Consider the following 26103-nt stretch of genomic DNA (forward strand, 5'->3'; position numbering starts at 1 on the left):
TATTTACAATAAATGTAATATTCAATGTATCTTAGATAAATAAATAAATCTTAATTTAAAGAAAATAAACAGATTAAGTTCAAAATTAAAGTTTAAATTAAAAATTAATTGACTGAGTCTGAATAGTGGGGAATATGAAGGGACTTTAATTAGTCAATACACAAAAAGGTAATTTAAGTATAATGACCTTAAAATAAAAATAACATGTTAATGTTTTAATTGTGTTTTAATATATTTTACCTATTTTAACTTTCTATTTGTGTATTTTGTTAATTCGTATGTATTTTAACATTTTTTTTTAAAAAAAATCCCTAAATGTAAAAAGTTAATTTTAAAAACTCTTTAAAACAAATTAACAAGCAAGCAAATACAGCCTTGAAGCACATCAGTAACCTCACCTCATCAACCTCACCAACCTTGCCCATGGCCTTGCAAACATGGCTCAAGTCCCTGGCTCAAAAGCATAGTGAGGCTTTCTTTTTTCACCCCTTTAAAAAAAAAAACTAAGCAAAAATGCCTTGAACGGTCCGGATATGCACCTCAACAATTGGATGGTGTTATGTATCTCAAGGCCATGAAAACCATGCAATCATTTTCAATTTTAGTAAAAGATTACTGAAATATGTTTTTGTCGAATTCCCCAAAAAGGAAACATTCACTCAAAATTGAGTATTTTTTTCTCCTCAGTAAACTGAAGCATGTTCTTTGTACGTGCCTTCAAAGTCACCCATCAAGTTGTGGTGACTCCATAAATTCACAGGGTTTTCTTAAGCAAGGAAATCTCAGAGGTAATTTTGCCAGTTCCTTCCTTTGTAATATAGAATCTCATTAATCTGAAGAGTCAGTGGGACAGCCAGGGCATGATGGTGGTGATAATTATAAATTGAAATGCATAAGAGGACTATTTATACAGGTCACAGTGATGTCAATTATTTGGATTTTGAGTCTTATCTTATTCATTAAAGAATCAATGATGGGTGTTAAACTGCATCCATTCAGTTAATGTAAATAACTAAGTATTTCAGTTTATGGATCACTTTACACAGAGTGATCTGGTAACATAATTGCAAACAATGAATGGTTATGTACTACTTTATCAATTATAATCTGAGAGTAGCATTTAAAAATAAAAAAGGGAGAGTGGGGTGCAAACTCGTCCAAGAAAGGAGTTTTCCATCCTTCTGAAATCTACCTGGTAACAAGAGGAATTCTGAAATGTGTGGTGTTCTGCAGGCATGGTGCAATGACTATCCATAGGCCCCAAAATTGCTGATGTCCCAAAATATACCATATGTTGTCCAGTGCTGAAGCTTATATTAAATATGTGTCTATATTACATAACTCTGGAGCAAACTGGGGCAGAGTGTTCCAGTACCAAACAGCTCTCACAGTCAGGAAGTTCTTCCTGATGTTCAGGTGGAATCTCCTTTCCTGAAGTTTGAAGCGCCCTAGTCTCCAGGGCAGCAGAAAGCAAGCTTGCTCCCTCCTCTCTATGACTTCCCCTCACATATTTGTACATGGCTATCATGTCTCCTCTCACCTTCTCTTCTGCAGGCTAAACATGCCCAGCTCTTTAAGCCACTCCTCATAGGGCTTGTTCTCCAGACCCTTGATCATTTTAGTCGCCCTCCTCTGGACACTTTCAAGATTGTCAACATCTCCCTTCAATTGCGGTGCCCAGAATTGGAGATAGTATTCCAGGTGAGGTCTGACCAAGGCAGAATAGAGGGGGAGTATGACTTTCCTGGACCTAGACACTATATTCCAATTGATGCAGGCCAAAATCCCATTGGCTTTTTTAGCTGCCTCATCACATTGTTGGCTCATGTTTAACTTGTTGTCCACGTGGACTCCAAGATCCTTTTCACATGTACTGCTGTCAAGCCAGGCATCCCCCATTCTGTATCTTTGCATTTCATTTTTTCTGCCTAAGTATCTTGCATTTTCCCTGCTGAACTTCATTTTGTTAGTTTTGGCCCATCTCTCTAATCTGTTAAGATTGTTTTGGATTCTGCTCCTGTCTTCTGGAATATTAGCTATCCCTCCCAGTTTGGTGTCGTCTGCAAACTTGATGATCATGCCTTCTAGTCCTTCTTCTAAGTCATTAATAAATATGTTAAACAGAACCGGGTCCAGGATGGAACCCTGCGGCACTCCACTTGTCACTTCTTTCCAGGATGAAGACGACACATTGGTTAAAGCTCCTTCTTTGGAAACTTTTAAGCAGAGGCTGGATGGCCATCTGTCGAGGGTGCTTTGAATGTCATTTTCCTGCTTCTTGGCAGGGGGTTGGACTGGATGGCCTGTGAGATCTCTTCCAACTCTATCATTCTATGATTCTATAAAATGTGGGAGAGAAGAACTACTGCGATGCAGGAGTTCTAGTGGAACAAAATATAAGCCTAACCTCCATTGAAATTTTAAAGAAATAGGATTTGTTACAACAGTTAGTCGGATACAAAGGAGATATAAGCAATATAGTAAAGGATATTTAAAGCAGTTCCAGGAAAGACTGAAATAAATGTGATTCTTAGCTGAATCTGCCTAATATGTCACAGCTTTCTGAAAGGAGAGGAGGAGAGATAAGAGACAGGTATTGTATCAATCCCCTTTTAGGGCATTTTATTAATCCTAATTCTGTTCTACTTTATCTGTACCAGTGTTCCCAAGTTATCTCCGGAAGTAAGCTCCTGTCTCACATATATACTGTCTGGACTGTTAGGAGATAAGAGAAAATGATGTCGTTTCCCAAGACAGTCCAGATGGTCTTAATGCTGTTTTAATTCACAGGGTGTTCTTACCATTAAGCCACTTGGAGTTGTACTGTGCTGTTCTAAGAGGCGGGACATTTCCTAGGCTGCGGTAAATAGCCGGATCTCGTCCAGAGAAATCAATAACAGTTGCAGCATAGAGTTCTCCCTGTGATGTGATCACAGCTGTGGAGTTGTGCCGAGGGTCATAGGGGCAACGAGCTACCCCATTTATTTTCTCAATTATTCTGCTAAGATTTCCTACCTGCAATCAAGAAATGTTAGAAGACATGTTGTAATGAGGACAAAATGACAAATATAATAGGAGTGTATAACTGATACATCTGGTGGTCATGTAACACCCACTACACCTGTAGATTCCTACTAATCCTGGATAATACTACATTCACCAAAGGCAAGGCTTATAATGAAATGACCTTGTTGGGATCTGGCATGTATATGCGTACCATATCTGTCTTCTTTACACAAAGATAAATACTACTTCTACAGAATACTATTGTTATTTTCTCTCCCAAAACCTATGACTCTAGGCTAACGGTGGACAAAGTGTGGATAATGTGGCCACATGCACAACTCAGCTGTAACCCCCCCCCCCCCCTCCCAGAGGTAAGCAAATATACAGGGCTAGTTTTGGCCCATTTTCAAGCCTCCTAGGTCATCACAATGACTTCATCATAGACTAAAGTCTATGAAAGCTCGGGCTTTCATAGACTTTACCTTCAGCTTGTCTCAAATATGTTACAAGATCCCTTTGTATCCTTGAGACAGACTAACATGGCTCTATATTTTGAATTCTATCAGCTTGGACACAGGCAATGGTTAGGCCCTCTCCCTGGTCCAAACTATGCAAGAATACTCTGATATAGCAAGGTGTCTCTTAAAGATCTAATGAGTAGATAATTCGTACATGAAAAGGGCTAACCTTCGGATAACCTGGTACAAAAGTGCAAATGGCTTAACAGCTTAATGCCAGCTTTTAAACAAATTCAGAAATAACCTGGAGGTCATTGCAGTGGTTTTTTAAAATGAGAGAACTACAGGCTTCCTATATGCAGTCCTCATTAGCAGTTTGGCCTCAGTAAATTGTGGACAAATGCTGTTTTTGGGCACAACTCATGAGCTTAAACCAAATATGACTTAACTAAGATATGCATAACCATGGTCAGGAACATGAATACCCATGAATGCTCTAGAGAGGCATAACTACTAATGGCTAATATCTGGTCACCCACTCAATTACATATTATACTTAATAATATCTTCATTTTTGCATCATTTTATGATGCATAATTGGATGTGACCAAATTGATATTGTACCATACCATTTACCTTCCAGCTGCTGTTTCTCCTCTGCTTTTGTTATATAGCTATGCTTCTTTCAGAATTCTTTTAGAATAGTACTAACTTTCTTCCATTTGCCTTTGCTTTTTCTTCTATGCTTTGTTGAGCATGAAAACTGACCATTTATAATCTGCAATTTGTTTCTTTACAATTTATTTCCTCTCACTCATCCTGAAAGACAAGAAGTACAATTTACCTGTCTGCTGCAACACACCGGCGAAAAAGCATTGGTGCCACACGTGAAAACTTTCTTGCCATAAACAATCAGAACACGAATGTAGTTCTGGCATTCCTCCTGAATCAAAAGTAGAAAAAGACACTTTGAATAAAGGGGACTTAGTATGTGTTCACACTTCCTGGAACTTAATTCCAAACCATGATTTGGATGCCAAGAGCATACCAAATTCCCTTCACTGGGTAAATATAATCAGGCCACAGAAGATTTGGGCAGTGGAAACTAAAATTCAAAAGCCTAGTGAAGTACAATGCATCCATCCCTCTGGACAGCCACATATTCTGCTCCACTGTTCTAAAAATCTGCCCTGAAGGCCACTCAACAATAATGAGATCAAGTGATGATACACATACAGTGTTGAGAACTGAATTTCTCCAAATGTAGGTTAAGCAATGATATCACAGAACATGGAAAAGAGATCCCCCAAATTTTGAGTATCATCATGTTAAAGTCCTCCAATCCCCAGATATAATAACACAGAGAAGAGAATGGACTTTCTAGTGATAATAATACTAACTACCATTTAAGGACCCAGTCTTAAAACACTCAGGGCTCAGTCTATATGCAAATAAATAGATAAAATTCAAGAAAACATTTTGAAAGTGTTGGTGATTACAGATCTTGATCTGTTATGATATTTTAGAGCAAATCCAGTGCGACCGCACAGGACAGAAACACATCTCTGCCCAGTGAGCAGACGTACACAACTAAGCAAACTACATCCCATCAGCCATGTAACCAGGGTTTGCCAAATGCCAAGCAGATAGCAAAATAATATCTAGCTTTGTGGAGAAGTCACTATAAATGGTTGCAGTGGAAAATTCAGCATGGCAACACATATATTATGCTCTTTCCTAAAGGTTATAATCTACCAACAGAGGAAAGGGGTAACCAAGTTATTACAACGAGTAGCAGGGCTAAAGTGGAAAGAGTCCGTTGCACCTCAGCAGGGTTTCACCTTGCTCACAGGACCCACCAAGAAACCAAACGTGAGAGTCAACGCAGTTTATTAAGAAAGCACATATAAAAAAAGCAAAATACTTTGGAGTAAATAAAGGGTAAAACCCAAGAGTTAATACAGAAGGCAAAAGTCACAAGCACAAAGTCAGTTTAAACTGTTCAAAGGAAACAATCCAGAGATAGAATAAATCCAAAACAATGCTTAAAACTGGAACACGAATCTCTAGGCAAAATCCAGAAAACCAGGAACATAATATGAACATGAATCCAAAAATATTCCATGGAACAAGATACCAGAATATAAAGTTGAATCTTGGATTGAACGAGGAATGAGACTAGGAGACTTCACAGGGAAAGCGACGTTGCTAGATCTAAAATTCCCACAGCTTCCTCTGCTTTAAAGACTACAAAGCATGAACACATTCTTTTGACCTTGAGGAGTCCAGCGCTCTCTCTCTCTCTCTCTCTCTCTCTCTCACACACACACACACACACACACACACACAAATTCTGTCAGATCTTCTGCATCTGAATCCTTCCCCCCTCAGAGAAGTCTTGAACGTGGATCTAAGTCAACTGCTCCCCTGAATGAGCTAATGTTATCAGGGCTGCTTGTAGGTGAAAGATCACCTCCCTGGCTGCTGGATTCCAAAACATCTCTATTTTCACACGGAGACACAGCCTGTTGCTCCAACACCCTGTCCTTTTCCCCCTTCTTGGCTGCATCTGATTTCAGCATTTTCCCATGCTCTGAAACTGCATCTGGATCTGATCTTTGATCAAACCCAGAAACTGTATCTGATCTCTGAGACCCTGAAACCCCAAGTCCCTCAGCTCCTTCAAGTCCCTCAGCTCCATCAGATTGAACCACAACAGAGCCTGGTTGCAGTGTATAACAATAAAGAAGTTTTGCTGATGAGTTTTTTTTTATAATTCAGCTCTATGCAATCCTGGGAAAATACATTTTCATAAAAATTAACAGCCTATGTATGATGTATTTTAAAAAAATTAATTAGATTATTGGAAAACTGCAGCATGGTGACATACAACCCAATCGCTTGCACAAAAAATATTCAGCATATTTCATGCATGAAGATCAATCCTTTTGTTCGATTGTCTATTCTACCAACAAAACCCTAGAATTTGATAAATCAGCTACATTCAAGAAACATGGATGCTGGAGCAAAACACAGGTGATGCTTCAGCTGCCACACAAAGGAGCATGATGACTAATGCTCCTATAACCAACTTAACAGGATTCTCCTCCATCCCATCAATAACAGCAGAGCCATACAACAACTTTGGTTGGAATATTGTTCTCCACAATCTATAAAACTGCTTTCATACTCTGTCCTCTAGCCTCTCCTGTCCTGAAATGTCAGAAAACTGATTGCAGCCATAAGCTTAGATTTCTAGGTAGAAAAAAAAGAAGAAAGAAATCATACCTAAATTACTGCAGGCTGGTACAACTACTAGTTGTGTATTTCAGTTTATGTGAACACTGGAAGGGAAAGAATTTCAATCATAGTTTGGAAAATAATTTGCTACAAACATAAACAAATGCCATAGTTCTTTTATTTTTAAAATTGCTTATCTTCCTCATCCTCTGGAGTCTAGAACTCCTCGTTAATTGAAACCTGCAGCTGAGGACCCAGCTCTTTCCTCCTGAGTTTCTACATTACAACCCCAAAATGCTAAATATTTCCCAAAATATCTCATTTATATACATTTCTTTCTTTCTTGAATATTTTTATTACATTACTATTAATTTTGTTACAAAGAAAAGAAAATTCTTTACAATTCATATAATTAAGTCTTTTCCTTCCCCCAGTGTTCTACCCGTTGTGCTCCCCATCACCGGAGTCCATTTCTTTATAGTCCAACCAGAACCTCATTTCTTCTGGTGGGGGTTGATTCCCATCTTCTCTCCTTAATGTTTCTTCAATAAATTTCTTCCATATACTTTCAAAATCATTTTTCTTTCTTAGGCCTTTTTTGACATTTAAATTGCATGTTAATTTATCACTTATTGCTAATTTCCAAATTTCCTTGTACCAATCTTCTATTTTAATTTCCACCTCCCCTTTCCAATTTCTTGTTATTAATAACCTTGCAGCCATTAGCAACATTGTTACCAAATTCTTTTCATTTCCTTTTCATTCATCTGTATTATAAATAGATAATAGTATAGTCGCTGGGTTTGTATTGATTTTTTTCTTCATGATACTCTCTATTTCTACTATGACCTTTCCCCAAAAACTCTGTACATACTTAAGATTCCCACCACATATGAATATATGTCCCCCTTTCTTGACAACCCCTCCAACATTTTTATGAACAACTCTTATCCATATTATTTATCTTTATTGGGGTCAAATACCACTTCCATACTATCTTGTAGTAGTTTTCTTTTATTCTAATTGATAAATTTTTGAGATGCCTTGCTTTCCATAATTTTCCCCAATTTCTTTCTCCTACTTTTATTCCCAGTTCTTCCTCCCATATTTCCCTTGTTAATATCCCTTTCCTCCCACCTTTAATCTCTATATTTTATATATCATACTGGTTATCCCTTTCGGATAGTCATTGCCCTATTTAGTCTGTTCTTTTAATACTATATTTTCAAATTTTGTTGGTTCTCTTTCCTCCCAGCTCTTTCTTTGCCAATTTTGGAACCATTGACCTAGTTGGATCCAATGAAGCCATGATATATTTAAATCACCTAGGATTCTCTTTATGTTGTTTTCCTCCTTTATTTGTTCCTTCCAACTTCCAATTTTGTCTAATTTCTTCCTTTTCAATTCCTTATCCATCACATTTTTTAAGTTTTTAGGAATTTTCTTCTCCATTATCACTGGCATTATTTTAGAATTATCTTTAATGAAGTGGCTTTTATATTTATTCCATATTATTAATACATTTTTTAATGATACATTTTCCATTTGGTTGATTCCCTTTTTTGAATGTTCCTTAAAAATATATATTTCCTAATCTCATTTCTATATCTTTAGTAATTATTTCCATCCAGTCTATCTCTACTTTATCTAGCATCCCTTCTACCATATGTCTCAACTGGTTTGCTTCATAATAACTTCTGATTTCAGGTAATCCTAGTCCTCCTTCCTTTTGTGGTTTGTACCAATAGCATTTGTTTATTCTGGTTTTTTTACCATTATTACAAAATTTGTTTGTTAATTGTTGCCATTTGTTCAATTCAATTTCTGATATTTTGAGAGGTATCATTCTAAATAAGAAATTTACTTTAGGTAGTATTTTCATTTTGAATAAGGCAATTCTACAAAACCAGGACAAGTGTATGTTGTTATATTCATTTAATCTTTTTCTGTCTCTTTCCCCAATGCCTCTAAGTTTTTCCTTTCCATTTCACTTAGGTCCTTAGTTGCTACTATTCCTAGATATTTTATGTTTTCTTTTAAAGTTATTTTTATGTCCCTCCGATTTTTCAATTCTTCCTCTTCTTGTTTTGTGTAATTAAATAGTATCATTTCTGATTTTTTCCAATTTATTTTCAGCCCTGATATTTCTCCAAACTTCCTTATATGCTCCCCTATTATATTTATATACATTTCAACAATATAAATATCCCAAACCATAGTGGATGGAAGGAAAGAGGGGGATTTTAAGTCATAGGATAGCACTCTTTCCTTCCATTTATGAAATGGAAAAACTTACTGAAAGGCCATCCATAAGAAAAGCTTCCTGCAAACAAGGTACCAATATGTCCTTGCTGTCTTATCAAAGATCCTAACAGGCTCTGGAGCAGATCTGAACTGCTGCAGAAGGCCTTGGGAAAACTCACAATGAGCAAGTCAACACTGCCATGTTCCTTGGAGACACATCACATGCTTTGCTTCTCTGTTCCATTATGTCTCAATCAGATACAACAGGATCAGATTTGAAGTTCCCTTCAGCTTGGAAACAAGGCTTGAGATTTGGCAGTTCAGCACAGTATCTTTCAGAAAGATAAACTGGGTTATTGTTCATGGGCCTATCAGATGGAGCCTTGAAAAACAAAATCGGATGTGCCTGAAGCTAAATTCTTACGATCTCACCCTCCAGTGGACCTTCCTCCAACGTCATTGTAAGCCAGCAAACCCACAAAGCCAAAAAAGGTTTAGGAACACTCTCTATCTGATGTGGTCAGATAGCAACTACAAGTAACTTAGATGAACATTTGGGTGTACAATAAAACTAGAATACTCAAATCTGAAGTTTTAAGAGTTCGTGATTGTGCTCACTCTGCATGGTAAGTAACACAAGAGCCTGATTTAACAGTGCTTTTTTTGGTGTCAGGAGCAACCTGAGTCGCTTCTGGAGTGAGAGAATTGGCCGTCTGCAAGGACGTTGCCCAGGGGACACCCGGATGTTTTGATGTTTTACCATCCTTATGGGAGGCTTCTCTCATGTCCCCGCATGGAGCTGGAGCTGATAGAGGGAGCTCATCCGTGCTCTCTCCGGGTGGGATTCGAACCTGGCAGCCTTCAGGTCAGCAACCCAACCTTCAAGTCACAAGGCTTTAATCCACTACACCATCGGGGGCTCCTATTTAACAGTGCTATTCAATATATATGAGAAATTGGTCCATATTATGGTTCTATTCATGTGATTTTTGAATAGCCTGCATATCCATGAATGGCTTGAGTTCCTGGCTAAAGTGTATGCAACTACAGTGGTCCAATGAGCTAATACTCATCCATGTAGCAATTAGAAATTGATTTAATTGCAGAGAACAGGAAAATCTGTTTTACGCTACTCAACTTGTGTTTGCCTTCAAATCATCAATTGACTTACAGTAGTCTTTATGAAATTCATAAATAAGGTTTGCCTACATAAAGAATGCCCAAAAGTGATTTGCCAGTTCCTTTCTCTGAAATATAGCCTACAGCATCAACTATTCATTGTAAGTTTCGCACCCAAGTAGTAACCAGGGCTGGCTCTACTTACCTTCCAAGACTTAACAGGATTTGGTTTCTATGGTGTATCTAGGACACGATTTTTGTTGGAAATAACAACCTCCCAAGCCACTCACTATTTATTTATTAATGTATATGTTTGATAACCCGCATTCTATGTGTATGTTGATTTGACTCTTTGATGTGGAGGAGTTATACACCTGTGATTATACTGAGCATGTGCAGACCCAAGACTCTATTTTGTATTAAGTATCTGTTTAGAATTCAATGGGATCAGATGTCTTGCATCAGACCTCAGAGGAGGTGGATGTATGCAAGTGTGTGTTTGAACTTCATGAAAGCAGTTTGCTGTTTGGACTTCAGAGAGAAGTCAGTTTAGAGGCTTCAATATTTGCTTATGTACTTCAGTGAGTAAAGCTATACTAAAGACTATGGACTACTGATTAAGACTGATACCCTGTATTCTCAACACAGAGAAGAAACTACATCATCTCTGTAACTGAACTTTATTAAGAAATGTGCCTGTATGGTGAACTAGTACAAGATATGTTATTTTTCAAAGAAGACTTTGTGGGTTTTTTTATCTCTCAGTATGTATTTTAACTAAGAGGTTTAAAGAGAGTGTATATCTTTTGGGCAATTTCAACTGCAAAGAAACAACCATCCTCTGCTAACCAAATATATTTTTGTAGTGGCATGTCTTTGCCCTTGGCAGTCTAAAGACATGGTTCTTCAGTTTAACAGCTGAAGTTACCTGTGTGTCATTACATTAATGTTTGTGAATATCATTTGTTAAATAAGTTGACTTATAACAAGATTATGCTCTTCTTGACTAGTGGTTTTCAAAAGGTGCTCTCCACATATTCATGGAGATTCACATTTGCCAAAAGGATATGTGCTCATAGACTGGGTGCAGTTATGTTCCAACAGCTTATGCTATAGGTAATGTTTTGCAATAGGTTATGGAATGTCCAATAATCTTTCTTACAAATCAGGTTCTATAGAATGATTCTCGGTATACCCAGACCTTTTATGTGTAATTTGAGTAGAAGATTCAAAATCAACACTGTTGGTTGCACTAGGTATACAAAAACAGCATTTGCAGTTACATTATGTAATACATATTGAGTAATACATAATACAGTAGATTCTCGTTTATCCAAGCTAAATGGGACAGCAGAAGCTTGGATAAGCGGGTATCTTGGATAATGAGGGATTAAGGAAAAACCTATTAAACATCAAATTAGGTTATGATTTTACAAATTAAGCACCAAAACATCATGTTATACAAAAAATTTGATAGAAAAAGTGGTTCAATACGCAGTAATGTTATGTTGTAATTACTGTATTTACGAATTTAGCACCAAAATATCATGATATATTGAAAACATTGACTACAAAAATGGCTTGGATTATCCAGAAGCTTGGATAAGTGAGACTCTACTGTATATGCAAAACACTAAGGGATAATAGGCATGTGTTATTGTCAAAGATCTAGCATCCAAGTCTATCCTCAAGTTTATTAAGACAAATATGGCATTTATACCACATGATATCTATATTAAAATAGACCCCTGTAATGGAGAGCCATAAGAGGAGAGTTTCTAAAATTCACACACACTTTCACCTATACGGTATTTTGTTCTTTAAAATTACAAGAATTTGCTGTTTTTTGTTTTTTTAAATGTCTCAATCATGTTATCATACTCTATAGAGATGCCGTATCATATGGCAGCCAACAAATTATGGCCTTTAATGTGAGAAAGGCTAGTAGACAACATAACAATGGCAATATTTGCATGTTTTAAAAAAATCTGTACAGGATCAGTGGTATAGAAAATCTCTAAGTGAGAGGATGCAACTGCCCCTGCAACTACATAAATGCCTGCTGAGGTATAATGTATTGTTGGGAAACATTTTGTCTGCAGAACGTTAAGTTGTAACTCTCATATCCCTAGGAATTATAGCCAATGGTGAGAAATATGGGAGCTACAAACCCACAATATCTGGAAGCCAATGGATTACCCACTGTTAATATAAAAAGCAATCAGGCAATTATTTTCTATATGCTTCCCAGAGACCTACATTTTGTTGTAAGTCGTTTACACTCAATGTAATTGACTGTAATAGAATCTTAAAGAAGCAACACTGTCTAGAGACTTAGTTGGAAGTCTTTAACAGTTGGAGGAAAACAGACTTCCACTTTGTCTTTTCAAAGACATTTCATTTGGAAGTACAGAGAAACTATTTTAATATATTTGTTGCCTTCTGTTCTAATTTTCACTGAATACCTTGCAGGCTGCAAAACACTGTTATTAACATGCTCTCAGATATTTATATTTATTTCTTTAGACGTACAATTTCATTAATCAGTTTTGCCCAGTATCCCAGCCAAGCTGTCTTCTTTTGGCATGCATAAGATACCAAACAGGATTTATTAATGATTTTCTGTCTCTTGTTTGTTTTTAATGTCTGCGAGGCTCTTTATTGCAAAAGCTTACAAGCCATTTTTAGGAAAGACAGAGAGGACCCGCACTGCATTTCACAGTGAACAAGGAAAGGAAAGGATTTCAGCCATTGGGAAAAGGCATTGCTATCACGGCTTAAGTTCTGATGCATTGTCTGGCCTGTCTAGAGCAGATGGTCCATTTTTTAAAGCTCTACCCTATGACACCTTTCCACATCAATAAATCAAGGACATGTCTTAGTGCAATAAGACAAATGATGTGGCTGAAAACATTTCACTTTTCTTACTCAGGACAGAGACTAATCAGATGAGCTAGAAAAGCCAAACAGAGATGGACTGAGGATGGGAGAAGGAAGACATTTTCCCAATCTTCTCCCTTCTTTACAATAGCTCAAGGAAGTTCACAGCTTTACAAGCAAACAAGACTTAAAACACAGGTGATAAATATTTAAAATCATAAAAGTAAAGTAAAGGTAAAGGTTTCCCCTTGACATTAAGTCTAGTCATGTCCGACTCTGGAGGGTGGTGCTCATCTCCATTTCTACGTCAAAGAGCCAGCATTGTCATTAAATGCCTCCTAGGTCATGTGGCAGGCATGACTGCATGGAGCACCATTACCTATTGATCTACTCCCAATTGCATGTTTTTTAACTGCTAGGTTGGCAAAAGTTGGTGCTAAAAACGGGAGCTTACCCTACTCCCCGCATTCGAACTGCCGACCTTCCAGTAAGCAAGTTTTGCAGCTTAGTGGTTTAACCCACTGTGCCACCGCGGCCCCTAAAATCATAAAACAAACCACATGTATCTAAAACCATGTTCAAAGCAAAATTCAGCAGAGTGTTCCACTTCTGGAACACTAAAGTAGAGATTACCATATATGCTCGAAGATAAGCTGAGTTTTTCTACCCTTTTTATGAGCTGAAAAAGCCTCCCTTGGTTTATAATGGGATCAAGGTCAAGCTGAGCAACAGAGCCTGGAGGCCATTGCTTGCAATATGTGATATATTTCTCTCCTCCCTTATCAGTGTGTTTTATTTTCTCAAGCCTCCCTCCCCCTTAACCAAGGAAATGTTTTGAAAAGAGACAGAAGCCCTTGCAAGTCAGGAAGAAAAATATATATACTGTATACCATTAATCTTATAAAAGCATTCTTCCCTGAAGTATTTGTTAATCTCTGCTACAGAGATATAGACATTTTCCCCTGCAAGCCTTTGCAATCCCTATGTACTTAAATATTTGTATCTATCTATATACATTAATTTTATATATGAATTTTCCCCTCATATGTTTGCAAGTCTTTGCAAATTCTATATACATATAGATATCTAGAGATTTCTCTGTACCTGTATATCTGTATCTATATGTATACATTTTTATATATGAATTTTCACCTCACATGTTTGCAAGTCTTTGCAAATCCTAAACAGATATAATTATATATAGAGACAAGTCTAGATAGATATATATGAATATAGATATATAGGGCTTGCAAATATTGCAGGAGGGAAATGCACATATATAGGGAAGATTTGCAAATGTTTCAGGGGGAAATGCATATGTGAAATTAGTATACAGTGTTCCCTCACTACTTCGTAGTTCAATTTTCGTGGATTCGCTGTTTCGCGGTTTTTCAATAAACTCTAAAAAACTATTATAAATCATTAAAAAATTACAATTTACTGCCTAAGGAAGGAAGGAAGGTGAAGCCAAAGGGAAAGAAAAGGAGCCCAAGCTGCAACAAGAGGAGAAGGAGGTGATTTATAAACACACGATTGGTTGATAAAGACTTAACATAGTGTACAACTACTAAAATGATGTATAAATATTAAAATAAATATAGTATCCCTACTTCACGGACTTTCACTTATTGCAGGTGGTCCTGGAACCTAACCCCAGCGATAAGTGAGGGAACACTGTATATAATTATAGATCTATATCTAGCTCTACATTGTTTATATAGGCATTGCATTTTTGCCTGTTACTATGTTGGAAGCTGGCCTGAGTCTGGGTGGCATACAAATGAAGTTAAATTATTATTATTAAGTTAATATCATATTGTTTTTGTTGACCCTACCTTTCCACTTACAAAGCTAGTTTACTGTTTTTCTTTGACATATGGTAAATATTCAAAAACATTTAACCTGCTGTTGCTTCAATTATTTTTTATCTGAAAAGAATGGGACAATGTTGGTTTTTGTGTGGTACTTTGGTACCTCATCTATTCTCCATAATTTGTCAAATATGATAGCAATCAGTTCAGAGAATACATCAGCAAGTTCCTTCAGAACTTTGGGATGAAGTTTGTTTGGCTTTGCAGATATGGATTCATTTAGATTAGCTAATTCCTGACTAACTCCCTATAAATCTTGATTTGCACTCAAAATTCTTCAACAAGGTGAATGTTGCTCCACGAAGTATGCAGCTCTCTTCTGGAGGAGCAAATGCAAGCAAAGGAACATGTCTGCCTTTCCATTATGACAGCATTTTGCCATTCTTATTTAAAATTGACTCCACTGTCTCCTTCATCATTCTGTTGCCTTGAATGTACCAGGAAAAAAAAAACTTTTGTTGTTCTTTGTCTAGAAAGATTCAAGTTGTTTTGAGCTTTAGTTTTCCTTATGTTATTTAGGCTTTCTGGTGTAACTGAAGTTGAGAGCAATGAAATTTCAGGCTAATCCATTTAAAAGTAAAATACAGCTGAATCAAGTTGGGTGTCCAATTTCAGTCTCATTCTAGTCTAATAATGAGAAGATATTTTACTTTTCTGCCATTATTCCATCTATGCAGAGTAATCAAATGAAGGGTTTTTGAGGTGGTAGTGATAAAAGATCCCATGCTTGTAGGCTTTGGGAGGCATCATCCTGAACCTTCAAAGAAGCATTGTGACCAATTTACTAGACATTTTGTGGATAAATTCACATGTACTCATGTTATTGTGAGGTTTTTCAGTTTGAACTGTCTGTCAAACTATTTGAAGGACTGAGACTTGTCCTCCTGGATTGTGATATCAACCAGGGCTGTTATAAATATCTTGACCTCAGATGTGATTAATGCCTTCTTTAGGAAGTGTGCCTGCCATTGGCCTGGAGGAAGCAAACAGCCCTGGGACAATCTAGTTTAGATCCAATGGTTTCAAATAATCACTGCTCTTTGTCAAATATTCCATTCTTGGACAAGGTACTGGAACATGTGGTGGCTTCTCAACTCCAGATAATCTTGGATGGGCCTGATTACTTAGATCCAGTCTAGTCTAGTTTTGAGCCTAGTCTGGGAATAAATTTGGTTGTCTTGGTTATAATGGAATGGAGAAAAGAGTGCACCGTAGATCTTTCAATTGTGTTTGTTACATTTGACCACGGTATCTTCTACCTTAGATAGAAGAGTATCATGATGACGGCTTCTAACAAGAGAAGCATTCTAAAAAAGATGGTAGTTTGGTGCTTCTATCTGACTCATTAACTCAAGAGAGGCAAATTTTGTTTCCCTTTTAAAAAAAAAGCTACATAAAATTACTGAGTGAAATAAACTGGTAATTTAGGATAAAACATCATCAGTATGACAGGAACGGATTTTTAAAATTGAATGTATAGGAACCCCTCCTAGATTACTCAGGAAGTGAATAGGTAAATAAAAGTTGTGTGGCACTGCTCAACTGTTGAACTCAGTATGACCCAACTAGATGTTTCTAGCACAAGCTGGTTGTAAATAAGATAAGAAGACATGCAGGTAACTGGTACAGCGAGAGGGAAGAGCCAAGTTACCTCACTGTTGTTGAACATTTCACTGCTGGAGAAACTTTTTTTTAAAAAAAAATTCTTATGACCTGTAACTTGCATAACTTGTTTGTTCTAGTGTATAAAAAGGTGGTCCGCAAAGGGCAGGGTGTGGCAGATCTCCGATTTGAGAGACTGCTCACCTTTTTGCTTGGCCAAGCGAAATAAAGGCTTAAATTTTTCACTCTACTGAAACTCTTTCTATTCACTCACAGAAGAACCAATGGACCCAGGAGAGGCAAAGGGACATCCCTAGGCTCCTTACAAGTACACAGGAAATATTCTGCTCCACCTCATATCCCTCTCCCAGGGAGGCTGGGGAACTTATGAACTAAGCTTTGAAGGAAGAGGGTGCTGGATGGATAAGGAAGTGAGGGGAAGATATATCTGTAAGTGGGAGAACAATGTGGTTCCTTCTTGGCCCACTTGTAGGATGAAATTACAAAGACAAACAAAAAACTTCCAAGAAAGGACTGCATGGTTGTTCCTGTCAGCAATGGTAAAAACTACTGGAAAGCACACACAAAAAATAAGGAATCTGTCCATTAATCCTTTGCATAGAGAAATCATACAGTACCCATTTATGTGGTCACGTGTGGTACACTTCCCTTTAGGCCCCAGGAAGAAATATATCGATGTATATCTTTGCAACCAATTTTATTCACTTTTCGAATCTAGTCCAAAAACAGTGCATAATGTAATTAAACAGTGCCTTTCTTTTCAAAAGCACTGGAAACACTTGCGGGGATTCTCTATTTCTATGAAACTCAGCCAACTAGGGTAGTACTAAATAGATCACATCTGAGAAAGATAACACAGGGAGGCCCAACAGTAGCTATTCAAGCTATGTGACAGATCATTTCACCATTTTCAATTAATTACAGAACTGTGCTTTTTTAAAGTGATAGTAAAACAAAATCCACAAGTGGCTGAGATTCAGGAACTTGTTGCTAAACAGTACAGCCATACCTCAGTTTAAAAAGTGGATGTGCTCCTGAGCATTACTATTTTCACAGAAAATTTGGTACTAAAGGTATACATAATATGAACAGAATATGAATAGGCTCCTACACCACAAAACAGAACAAGCATTTAACATGTTCCAGCAAACACCTGATTCAAAACTGACAATATCAGACAATATCAATACCATATTAGAAAAGCCTTGCACAAATAAACAAAACATTTTGAACCTTCTAGAGACTACCTAAAATCTTTTTCCAAAACACATCCAGGGATAACATTTTCTCTCAGCAGCTTTCATCCACTTTCCTTATAATTTCTATTGTAGTGGCCAAAATTATAGATCTACTTTTTAAAAAATTGCAGGCAGGCTAATCTTCTTTCCCCGTTTCTCTATGTTTTTACTATTCACATATGCTCAATAAGGGATTCTTTACTGTGGTGATGTACTTTGCCCATTACAGACAAGCTATTGAAGCTAGGTTGGATCAGCTAGAGCAGTGGTTCTCAACCTGTGGGTCCCCAGATGTTTCAACTCTCAGAAATCCTAACAGCTGGTAAACTGGCTGGGCATCCATTGCCAAAACTGCCAAAATCTTCCAGCATGATAGAGGACAAGAGGAAAAGGGCGTCACAGACCGCAAGTAAAAATATTTTGCAAAAAAGGAGGTCTTTGTCAGAGATTTTGTTAAATGGGCTATAGCTATATAAGAAAATATGTGTTCAGTGTCATCTATTCACTACTTTTTAAAATGTTCATGGTCTAAAACCATTCTGTCCATTGATTTACATTAAACTGTACCTCCCTTTGAGAATGGACTAGGTTTAATTCTCATGAAAATCCAATCAAATAATTGTGAGCTTTGTCACAGTACCAATTTTATGTATAATTGCATAATTTCAAACATCTGATGTCAGATTTTTTGTGTGGCAAACATTCACACGTTTGCTTTAAGAATCTGTAATTTAACTGCTAATTCCATGTATCTAGAGGGGATAGGTATATGGGGGGGGGGGGTTACCTCTGTTTTTCCTTTACTCTGACAGGATCTTCTGGTGTCTTCATCTGAGCCCCATTCTGTTGCCTAGGGAAACAAAACAGACAAGTCATATAACAGTACCATAAACAGTTGCTTCTTGGCCAAGCGTCATTTGAAGAAACAAGGAAACATCTCAAAGTGAGCTATGTGGGCCAATTTGCAACAGACACTGTGGCAGGCGCTCTAGTTGTTAGCATCACTCTTGCTGCGTGCAAAGAAAAGACAATCGATAAAGAAACCAACTCTCTAGGGGTTGTAGAAAAAAATAAAGGAACACAGGAAAACAGTTTTGAAAATTTAATATAAATGCCACTCCACATTATAATTCAGCTTTAACTAGCTCCAATGATAAGCACTTCCTCAAAAGGAATTCATATTCTTCTAAACATCAGAAATGGAGAATGCTCTGAAACTTAAACACACTGGCCACCTAGCTATATGTCACACATGTTGAATGCCCCTTGCTTTTAAAAACAATGATTGTTGAGAGGTGAGAGACCTATAATCAAGATGTCCATATTAACTGTGTTTTCAGCAGCTGCCAGAGACAGAGCTCAGGCAGTTAAAAAGTTTAAAAAGCAATTGGTTACAGTTTATTTCCAATGGCGTCTAAAATGTAGTTGTTATCCATTATAGTTGCTGTTTTAAAAGTGACACTATACACTTCTAACTACATGATGCATACTGCTTTTTTCTTAAATATAACCATTTGAATGCTGCTAATGACTTGTATGTGGCAGAAAACACGCACTCTTTCAATTTGCCTCATGTCACAACATCCACCAGGAAGCATGAGCCAGAACCTGTCAGAGTCCTCCTTCATCACTAAGTGAGGCCAGACTCTCCTAATCATAAAAAATATATAAGTAACTATGACATTACAGAAATAACTATACAGTAGAGTCTCACTTATCCAAGCTAAACGGGCCGGCAGAAGCTTGGATAAGCAAATATCTTGGATAATAAGGAGGGCTTAAGGAAAAGCCTATTCAACATCAAATTAGGTTATGATTTTACAAATTAAGCACCAAAACATCATGTTATACAACAAATTTGACAGAAAAAGTAGTTCAATACGCAGTAATGTTATGTTGTAATTACTGTATTTACAAATTTAGCACCAAAATACCGTGATATATTGAAAACATTGACTACAAAAATGGCTTGGATTATCCAGAAGCTTGGATAAGAGAGGCTTGGATAAGTGAGACTCTACTGTACTTAGAAAGAAATTATAGTTACACTTTAAAAGAAGTGAGATGATCCTCTCTTATGTTATAATCACAGTGATTATATTTTGTTACTGGTGAAAGGAATTAATTACCAGCAACAAATTGTATCTAGTTAGTTAGAAGCTCTGGCAGGAAGTGGGTGAGTGGGCAAGAATCAAGTCATAGCAGAGCAGGGAGATGGAATTAACTCTTTCTCTTTCGGCCATTTTTCCAACTTAATACTTCTGTGTACCGAGGGAAATAAAGCTGTTAGATGTATGACTTTAATCAGGAAAATGGTGTGGAGGAAAATGGTTAAGCTTCTTCCAGTATTTAGTACCAATCTCTTTCCTAGTTCTTGCAGCCTCTATGAACATGTATTTTAAATGCACACACTCCTAATCCAAGCTCTCCTCTACAATATATCCATTGGCATTTGAACATATGTTTCCAACTCAAATTCAGCAGTGACCAAAATAAATGTGTATGTCGCTTAAGTCAAACCAGTTATAGGTGAGAAACTGGCTTTTACCATTCTGCTAAACCAGTTTGAGGCATTTCATGCAACATATACAGTAGAGTCTCACTTTTCCAACATAGACAGGCCAGCAGAATGTTGGATAAGTGAAAATGTTGGATAATAAGGAGAGATTAAGGAAAAGCCTATTAAACATCAAATTACGTTATGATTTTACAAATTAAGCACCAAAACTTCATGTTTTACAACAAGTCTGCCACTTGTTTGGGAGCGTGGAAGCACTTGTGTTGTTGTTGGGCGTGTTGGCCCACTGCGCGTTGCTGCGTACAGAAAAACGTAAAACTCCAGATAATAGCGAACCCTGTTGTTTTCAATGAGAAAACAATAGAAGTACGGAAAAGGGGGTATAGCTTGTACAGGAGAAAGTGAGTAACTGAATAAGTGAGATCATGGAAAGGTGTATATATAGGTTCCATGGATACAGGGATCATAATATGTGTTAAAAAAGAGGAATGAGAGCAGCTCAATATTTTCTGGGAGTGTCTTTTCCTAACATCAGGGAGAAATACTTCTTCTCAAAGCGAATCAATCAGTTCAAGTCATTTTCATCTCCGAAAGAAACAAGCTTTTATAGAGTTAGTGGGTGTCAGCTCCCCATTCAATTATAAACCACTTCAACGTATCTTGCATTACAACAGGAACAGCTTGCAGCAGTCTACTGTTGTTAGGAGAATCAATTTCTCCCACAACTATAGTGAGACAGCAGCTAAATCGAGAGAAATTAGGAAATGGAAAGGGGGGGGGGGGGGAGAGAGATGACGTCGATTTTCCTGTTAATGAAAAAATCCATGGAATTTCAACTCTGTAGATCCTGGCTCCAGTACCCCACAGAACAAAAAATATATATGGAGAAAGCATTCATATCATTGCTGGACAGAGAAGACCAAATATTCCTTACGCTACGCTGCCCAGAAGAAACGCAAAGAGAAGATAAAACAATAAGCTTTTCAGACACCCATATCTGTTGCCAGCCAGCTGTGATATTTTGTAGCTTCAGATCAATCCTTGACAAGATAAAAGGAAAAACAAACCCCCTACTAACAACCTCCAGCCATGAGATGGCTTCTTTTCCCATTTCAGAAACACCCAGGAGTCGCAATCTCCATTACCGCCTCATTTTTGCTTGACAACTCTTGACAGGACAAAATGAAACAAGAAAAAAATTGTTGTTGTTTTTGTTACTTTCAGCAATCAATGCAACACAGAAGGTAAAATGTGTTGGGCTCTATGGCAATTGCACAACTGAGAGCAAGAAGACCTCTGAAGAGATAAAACATTCTATTTTGCACCCAAAAGTTCATTTTAGAGAACAATATTCTTATAGCCAGCTGTGTGTGAAATATAATCCCTCAAGTTGTTCTAACCTATCCAGTAACCCAGAGAGCCTGGTGATAATGGAAACCCTTAACAACGGAGAATATTATGGGAGCATGTTGCTGGAGATTGCTCCATTAGTCAATTCAACTTTAATTACAGTTGAGGGAACAATTAAGTGGAAGGGAAGGGCAAGCTGTGTTTTACTAGGCCTCCGAACATGCTTGGGGTACACTGCGAGGGAAACAGCTCAAGACAGAGAAATCTCTGGTACTCCAAAGAAATGCAAACATTGTTGGCAAACAAGACCCCAAGAACTTTGCCCTTAAAAGCAATCTCAATGGCACAATTCTCTAGATCATCTTCTCTACACTCTACTAATATATTGCCCAAACCTTCATCTTTTAATTAATATTCAGAATTGCTTCTTATTTAGATCTCCCTCGTGAAAACTTCGTGAATCTTCATTCATTTAACTATTTCCTTTGGCAGCCACCTTTCATCTTCCAGATTGGGTATCTTTAATGTTCCTCCAAAATAGTGAAACCAGAATATTCTCTTTTTTTGGGTTTCTGCACAACTATTGAACCATTACTGAAGGAAATCATTTCACCTCCCATTTAATGGATTTAAAATTTTTGTTAAACCTCTGAGAACTGTAGCTTGAAACACACATGTTTTTCAAGCTTGTAGGTCTACACCGTAACACTATTTAAAATGTTTGTATTACCACCATAACCAGCACTACCACGCTTAATGCTGTCTAGTTTAATGCCAATGGCATGCAAGATTGCAAAATTTATGAACGGGAATCATGACATTCTTCAGTGTTATATGCAGACTTGAATGCAACACAGAGGACTTAAGGGAATGACAGGTCTTGACAAAGCAGTATAAAATGCTAAAGGGCAAGAGTGATATAAATGTATCCCAAAATAGAAAACCAAAATTAAATGGCAAGTTGAGCATGGCAGATGGTTAAAACAAATTGAACCAGTAAGCAAGAAAATGCAAAACTAAGCAGTTCTTGCCTAGAACAGGTGAGAATGCAAACCTTAACCCCTCTGTGACATGAGGCAGAGAAAGGAATCAAGGCCTCTAGAAAAAATATGTAGCTGAGAATAACATAAATATTTATTTCTCTGAAATACTGAAATCCTTCATATTAATCAGCAACTTCAAGGCACATTGCAATTTTATTTAAAATAAACCCTTCATCATTCCAGCTTCTAGTAGCGTTTGCATGCATGTGTGTGTGTGTCTATACAGTAGAGTCTCGCTTATCCAACATAAACGGGCTGGCAGAACGTTGGATAAGCAAAAATGTTGGATAATAAGGAGGAATTAAGGAAAAACCTATTAAACATCAAATTATGTTATGATTTTACAAATCAAGCACCAAAACATCATGTTTTACAACAAATTGACAAAAAAGCAGGTCAATACATGGAAACATTATGTAGTAATTACTGTATTTATGAATTTAGCACCAAAACATTGCAATGTATTGAAAACATTGATTACAAAAACACTGACTACTAAAAGGCAGACTGCGTTGGATAATACAGAACGATAGATAAGCGAAGGTTGGATAAGCGAGACTCTACTGTGTGTGTGTGTATACATACATACATACATACGTACGTACACACACACACACACACAAAACCAAAAGGCATTGGGATGCATCCAGGCTGCCCTCATATGTTCCATATGTGTGCATATATATCAGTTAAACTTTTCTAGTTGATATTTTATTTGGGAAATATAGTCTAAAACTATAATAGCTTGATTTAAAACCATATTTTATGTAATAATTTGTCACCTTTATGGCTACCATCAAGATAAAGGTCAGTTTCCAAGTGCTGAATCAATCCCAAATTTATCTATGACTGATACGTAATGGCATTGCTTCTGTCTTGGCATTTGTCACTAAGTTTCCAAGTTTAGTCAAAATGCTAGTCGTAGTTCTTGTTGTTCTGCCTGACTTACTTTTTTCAACAGGCTGTCATTTAAAAAAATCTTAATAGGATTATAACAAGAGAGAAAATGGGGTTTTGTTCAAATGTCATGTATCATAAATGGTCTACCAAAAAAGTCCTGGAAGCGCACATGAGGTATATTGCAAGTTTAAAATTGTTAGTTTAAAAAGATATAACCAGAAGCTCATGATGATTTATGTTTTGTGTGTGGCAATGTCTACTATGTACTCATTCTTCTTCACATACACTATTTATTTTCCATTTCTGAAATAATGGAGAAAATAAATAGGGTATGAGAAATCTTCCCCAATAGCATTTCCTTGATAACAGGGGGGGGGGATCTAATTTCATTAGGACATGAATGAATTGCTACTGCTTTGAGGAAAGACTTCACCTGTTTATCTGACTAGTTAGTGACATAGATGATATATGGAAACAGAAAACATGAATCTCACAGTGTTCAATATACTGTATATAGTTTTTTACCTTCACAAAAAGAAATATAATATTCTAACCACTCAAGTTCTAATGTTGCTTTACCACAAAACAGAGAATCTCCCCTCTTTTCACTATACTACGTTTAAAAGACATGTCAATCTATCTTATTTTATTTTTTTTAATCCACACAAACCCAGAAGTGAATTTCTCAATGGTGTGAAAAATGAATTGTTGGAGAGTTAAGCACAGAAGCCCAGGCAATATTTGAGGTCCTATGTTGAGTATAAGTGGCTGCTTGTCAACAAGACAGTTTCTCAAGTTGCTCCTGACACAGAAAAAACAAACAAACAAACAAACAAACAAACAAAAACAGGAAGAAACAGGGTTTTATCAGTAATTGCCCACTTTGTGAGAAATAACTTCCCATCAAGAAGAACCATGTTTCTTCCTAATTTTTACATGCATCTCATGTGTTCTGTCGTTGGCTACATGAAATTTGATAAACCCGCATTTAAAGGCTTGAATTAGTTAATAATTTGATTGTTAATATATTGACTTGATCTTCTAAATTATATTTAACGTGAGGGCCAAAATAAGGGAAGGCCTGAGCATTGAAAGAGTGCCCCCCTCCCCTAGTCACTTGCTTATTCTGAAACAATGAGAAACCACACTACCATTAGGGCGGACACTATTGAGACGTGGGCTTTATACAATTTTTAAGACAACAAAAATCTGTTTGGTTCAGATTTTCCCAGCCTGCATTGACCCTTTTAATGCCACAAACATCCTGGTGAAATTTCCATAACTAGCCACAGATTTTCCTCTGCCAAAATCACCTAGTTGGTTGGGGACAGTCCTCAATTCCAATACTTCACATTATTTTTTGCCAGATGGCCATGGACACTCCACATTTTGCAGTTGTTTTTTTCTGTCATGCATGTAAATGAATGAATGGATTATTTAAAAAAATAGACCGAAGTCCAAAGAAACACATTGCAAATGAATCATCACTGACATTGTGTGTCAGAAACAGAAATCATGTGAAATGTTTTTAGTCCATGTAGAAAAGCTCATGGATAGAGGAGAAATTGTGGTTTATTTCTACTATCATCAATTAACAACACAGAATCATAGAGTTGGAAGAGACCTCATGGGCCATCCAGTCCAACCCGCTGCCAAGAAGCAGGAAAATAGTATTCAAATGTGAAATCACACTGTGCTCCTGTACATTTAAATTATCTACCATGAGAATAAACAAATTTCCTGAATTTAGAAGTTGCTATGCTGGTACATTTTAGGTGTGAAAGTAAAGAGCATTCAAACTCTTCACATGCAGAGAACAAGAAAGAAAGAAGGTGTGATGCATGATTTTGAATGATATTCCCTGCAGGACATCCTCATAAGGTAAAGGTTACCTATTACGTATGTCTGAACCAGGCCACTATTAGCCTCTGTCCTGGATCTGCAAAATGGGGGTGATAATACCGAAAGAAGGAAAAACGCGTACAAATAAAATATTTTAGCATTTCAAGACATGTCCAATACTGACCTATCTCCTTTAAAAGTTGTAAGGATTACAACAGCACAATGATTATAAAGTGTTATAAGGAACAACATCAATGTTGTCAGCCTCCCTAAGCATTTATAGAAAGGAAGAAATTATAGGAATTAGCATTTCTCAACAAGTGAAAGTAATGGCTCTCTGTGGTCTTTAAAATCACCAGTGCTTTGTAGCTTTGAGAAGTCTTGGGAACAATTTAATAGCAAACAAATTTAGTACTGCAGTTCAGCAGAGTGGAAGATACAGATGGGAATGGGGAGACAGCACATTTCCCTAACATCCAATTGTACCACCTACATGTATGCCCATGTAGGCAAAAATAGTAAGGAAAAGCGCTCTTTCAAGACCTTCTGTGATACAAGTGCACAACATTATCCAACTGCACACAATTTAAAGTATAGGACCCTTTTTAATAGACCAGATAAAAAAAAACTTTGGAAAGCTACTTTAAAAGTCGTTAACTGATGTCACAACAGCTCCCCCTCACAAAGTAACTGATTTAACAATTATTTGTTGTTCAAAAGTATCTAAAATAATAAAAAATACTATTCATTTTTACATAACAACAACCTGCT

At 36.9% G+C, this 26103-nt stretch overlaps 1 protein-coding gene across 12 annotated transcripts in view; it reads right to left on the reverse strand.

Moving 5' to 3' along the window:
* Nucleotides 1-26103, reverse strand: part of sema5b (semaphorin 5B) — a 583141-nt gene that overhangs the window by 184227 nt on the left and 372811 nt on the right. For all 12 annotated transcript variants that reach the window (XM_062971530.1, XM_062971492.1, XM_062971628.1 and 9 more), the window contains 3 exons: nucleotides 18467-18529; nucleotides 4309-4407; nucleotides 2802-3015 (listed from right to left, as the gene is read on the reverse strand). In XM_062971530.1, coding sequence (XP_062827600.1) covers nucleotides 2802-3015; nucleotides 4309-4407; nucleotides 18467-18529 — 376 coding nt within the window. The remainder of the gene's footprint in view (nucleotides 1-2801; nucleotides 3016-4308; nucleotides 4408-18466; nucleotides 18530-26103) is intronic.

Source organism: Anolis carolinensis, chromosome 1 (genome assembly GCF_035594765.1).
Source record: "Anolis carolinensis isolate JA03-04 chromosome 1, rAnoCar3.1.pri, whole genome shotgun sequence".
NCBI classification, from domain to species: domain Eukaryota; kingdom Metazoa; phylum Chordata; class Lepidosauria; order Squamata; family Dactyloidae; genus Anolis; species Anolis carolinensis.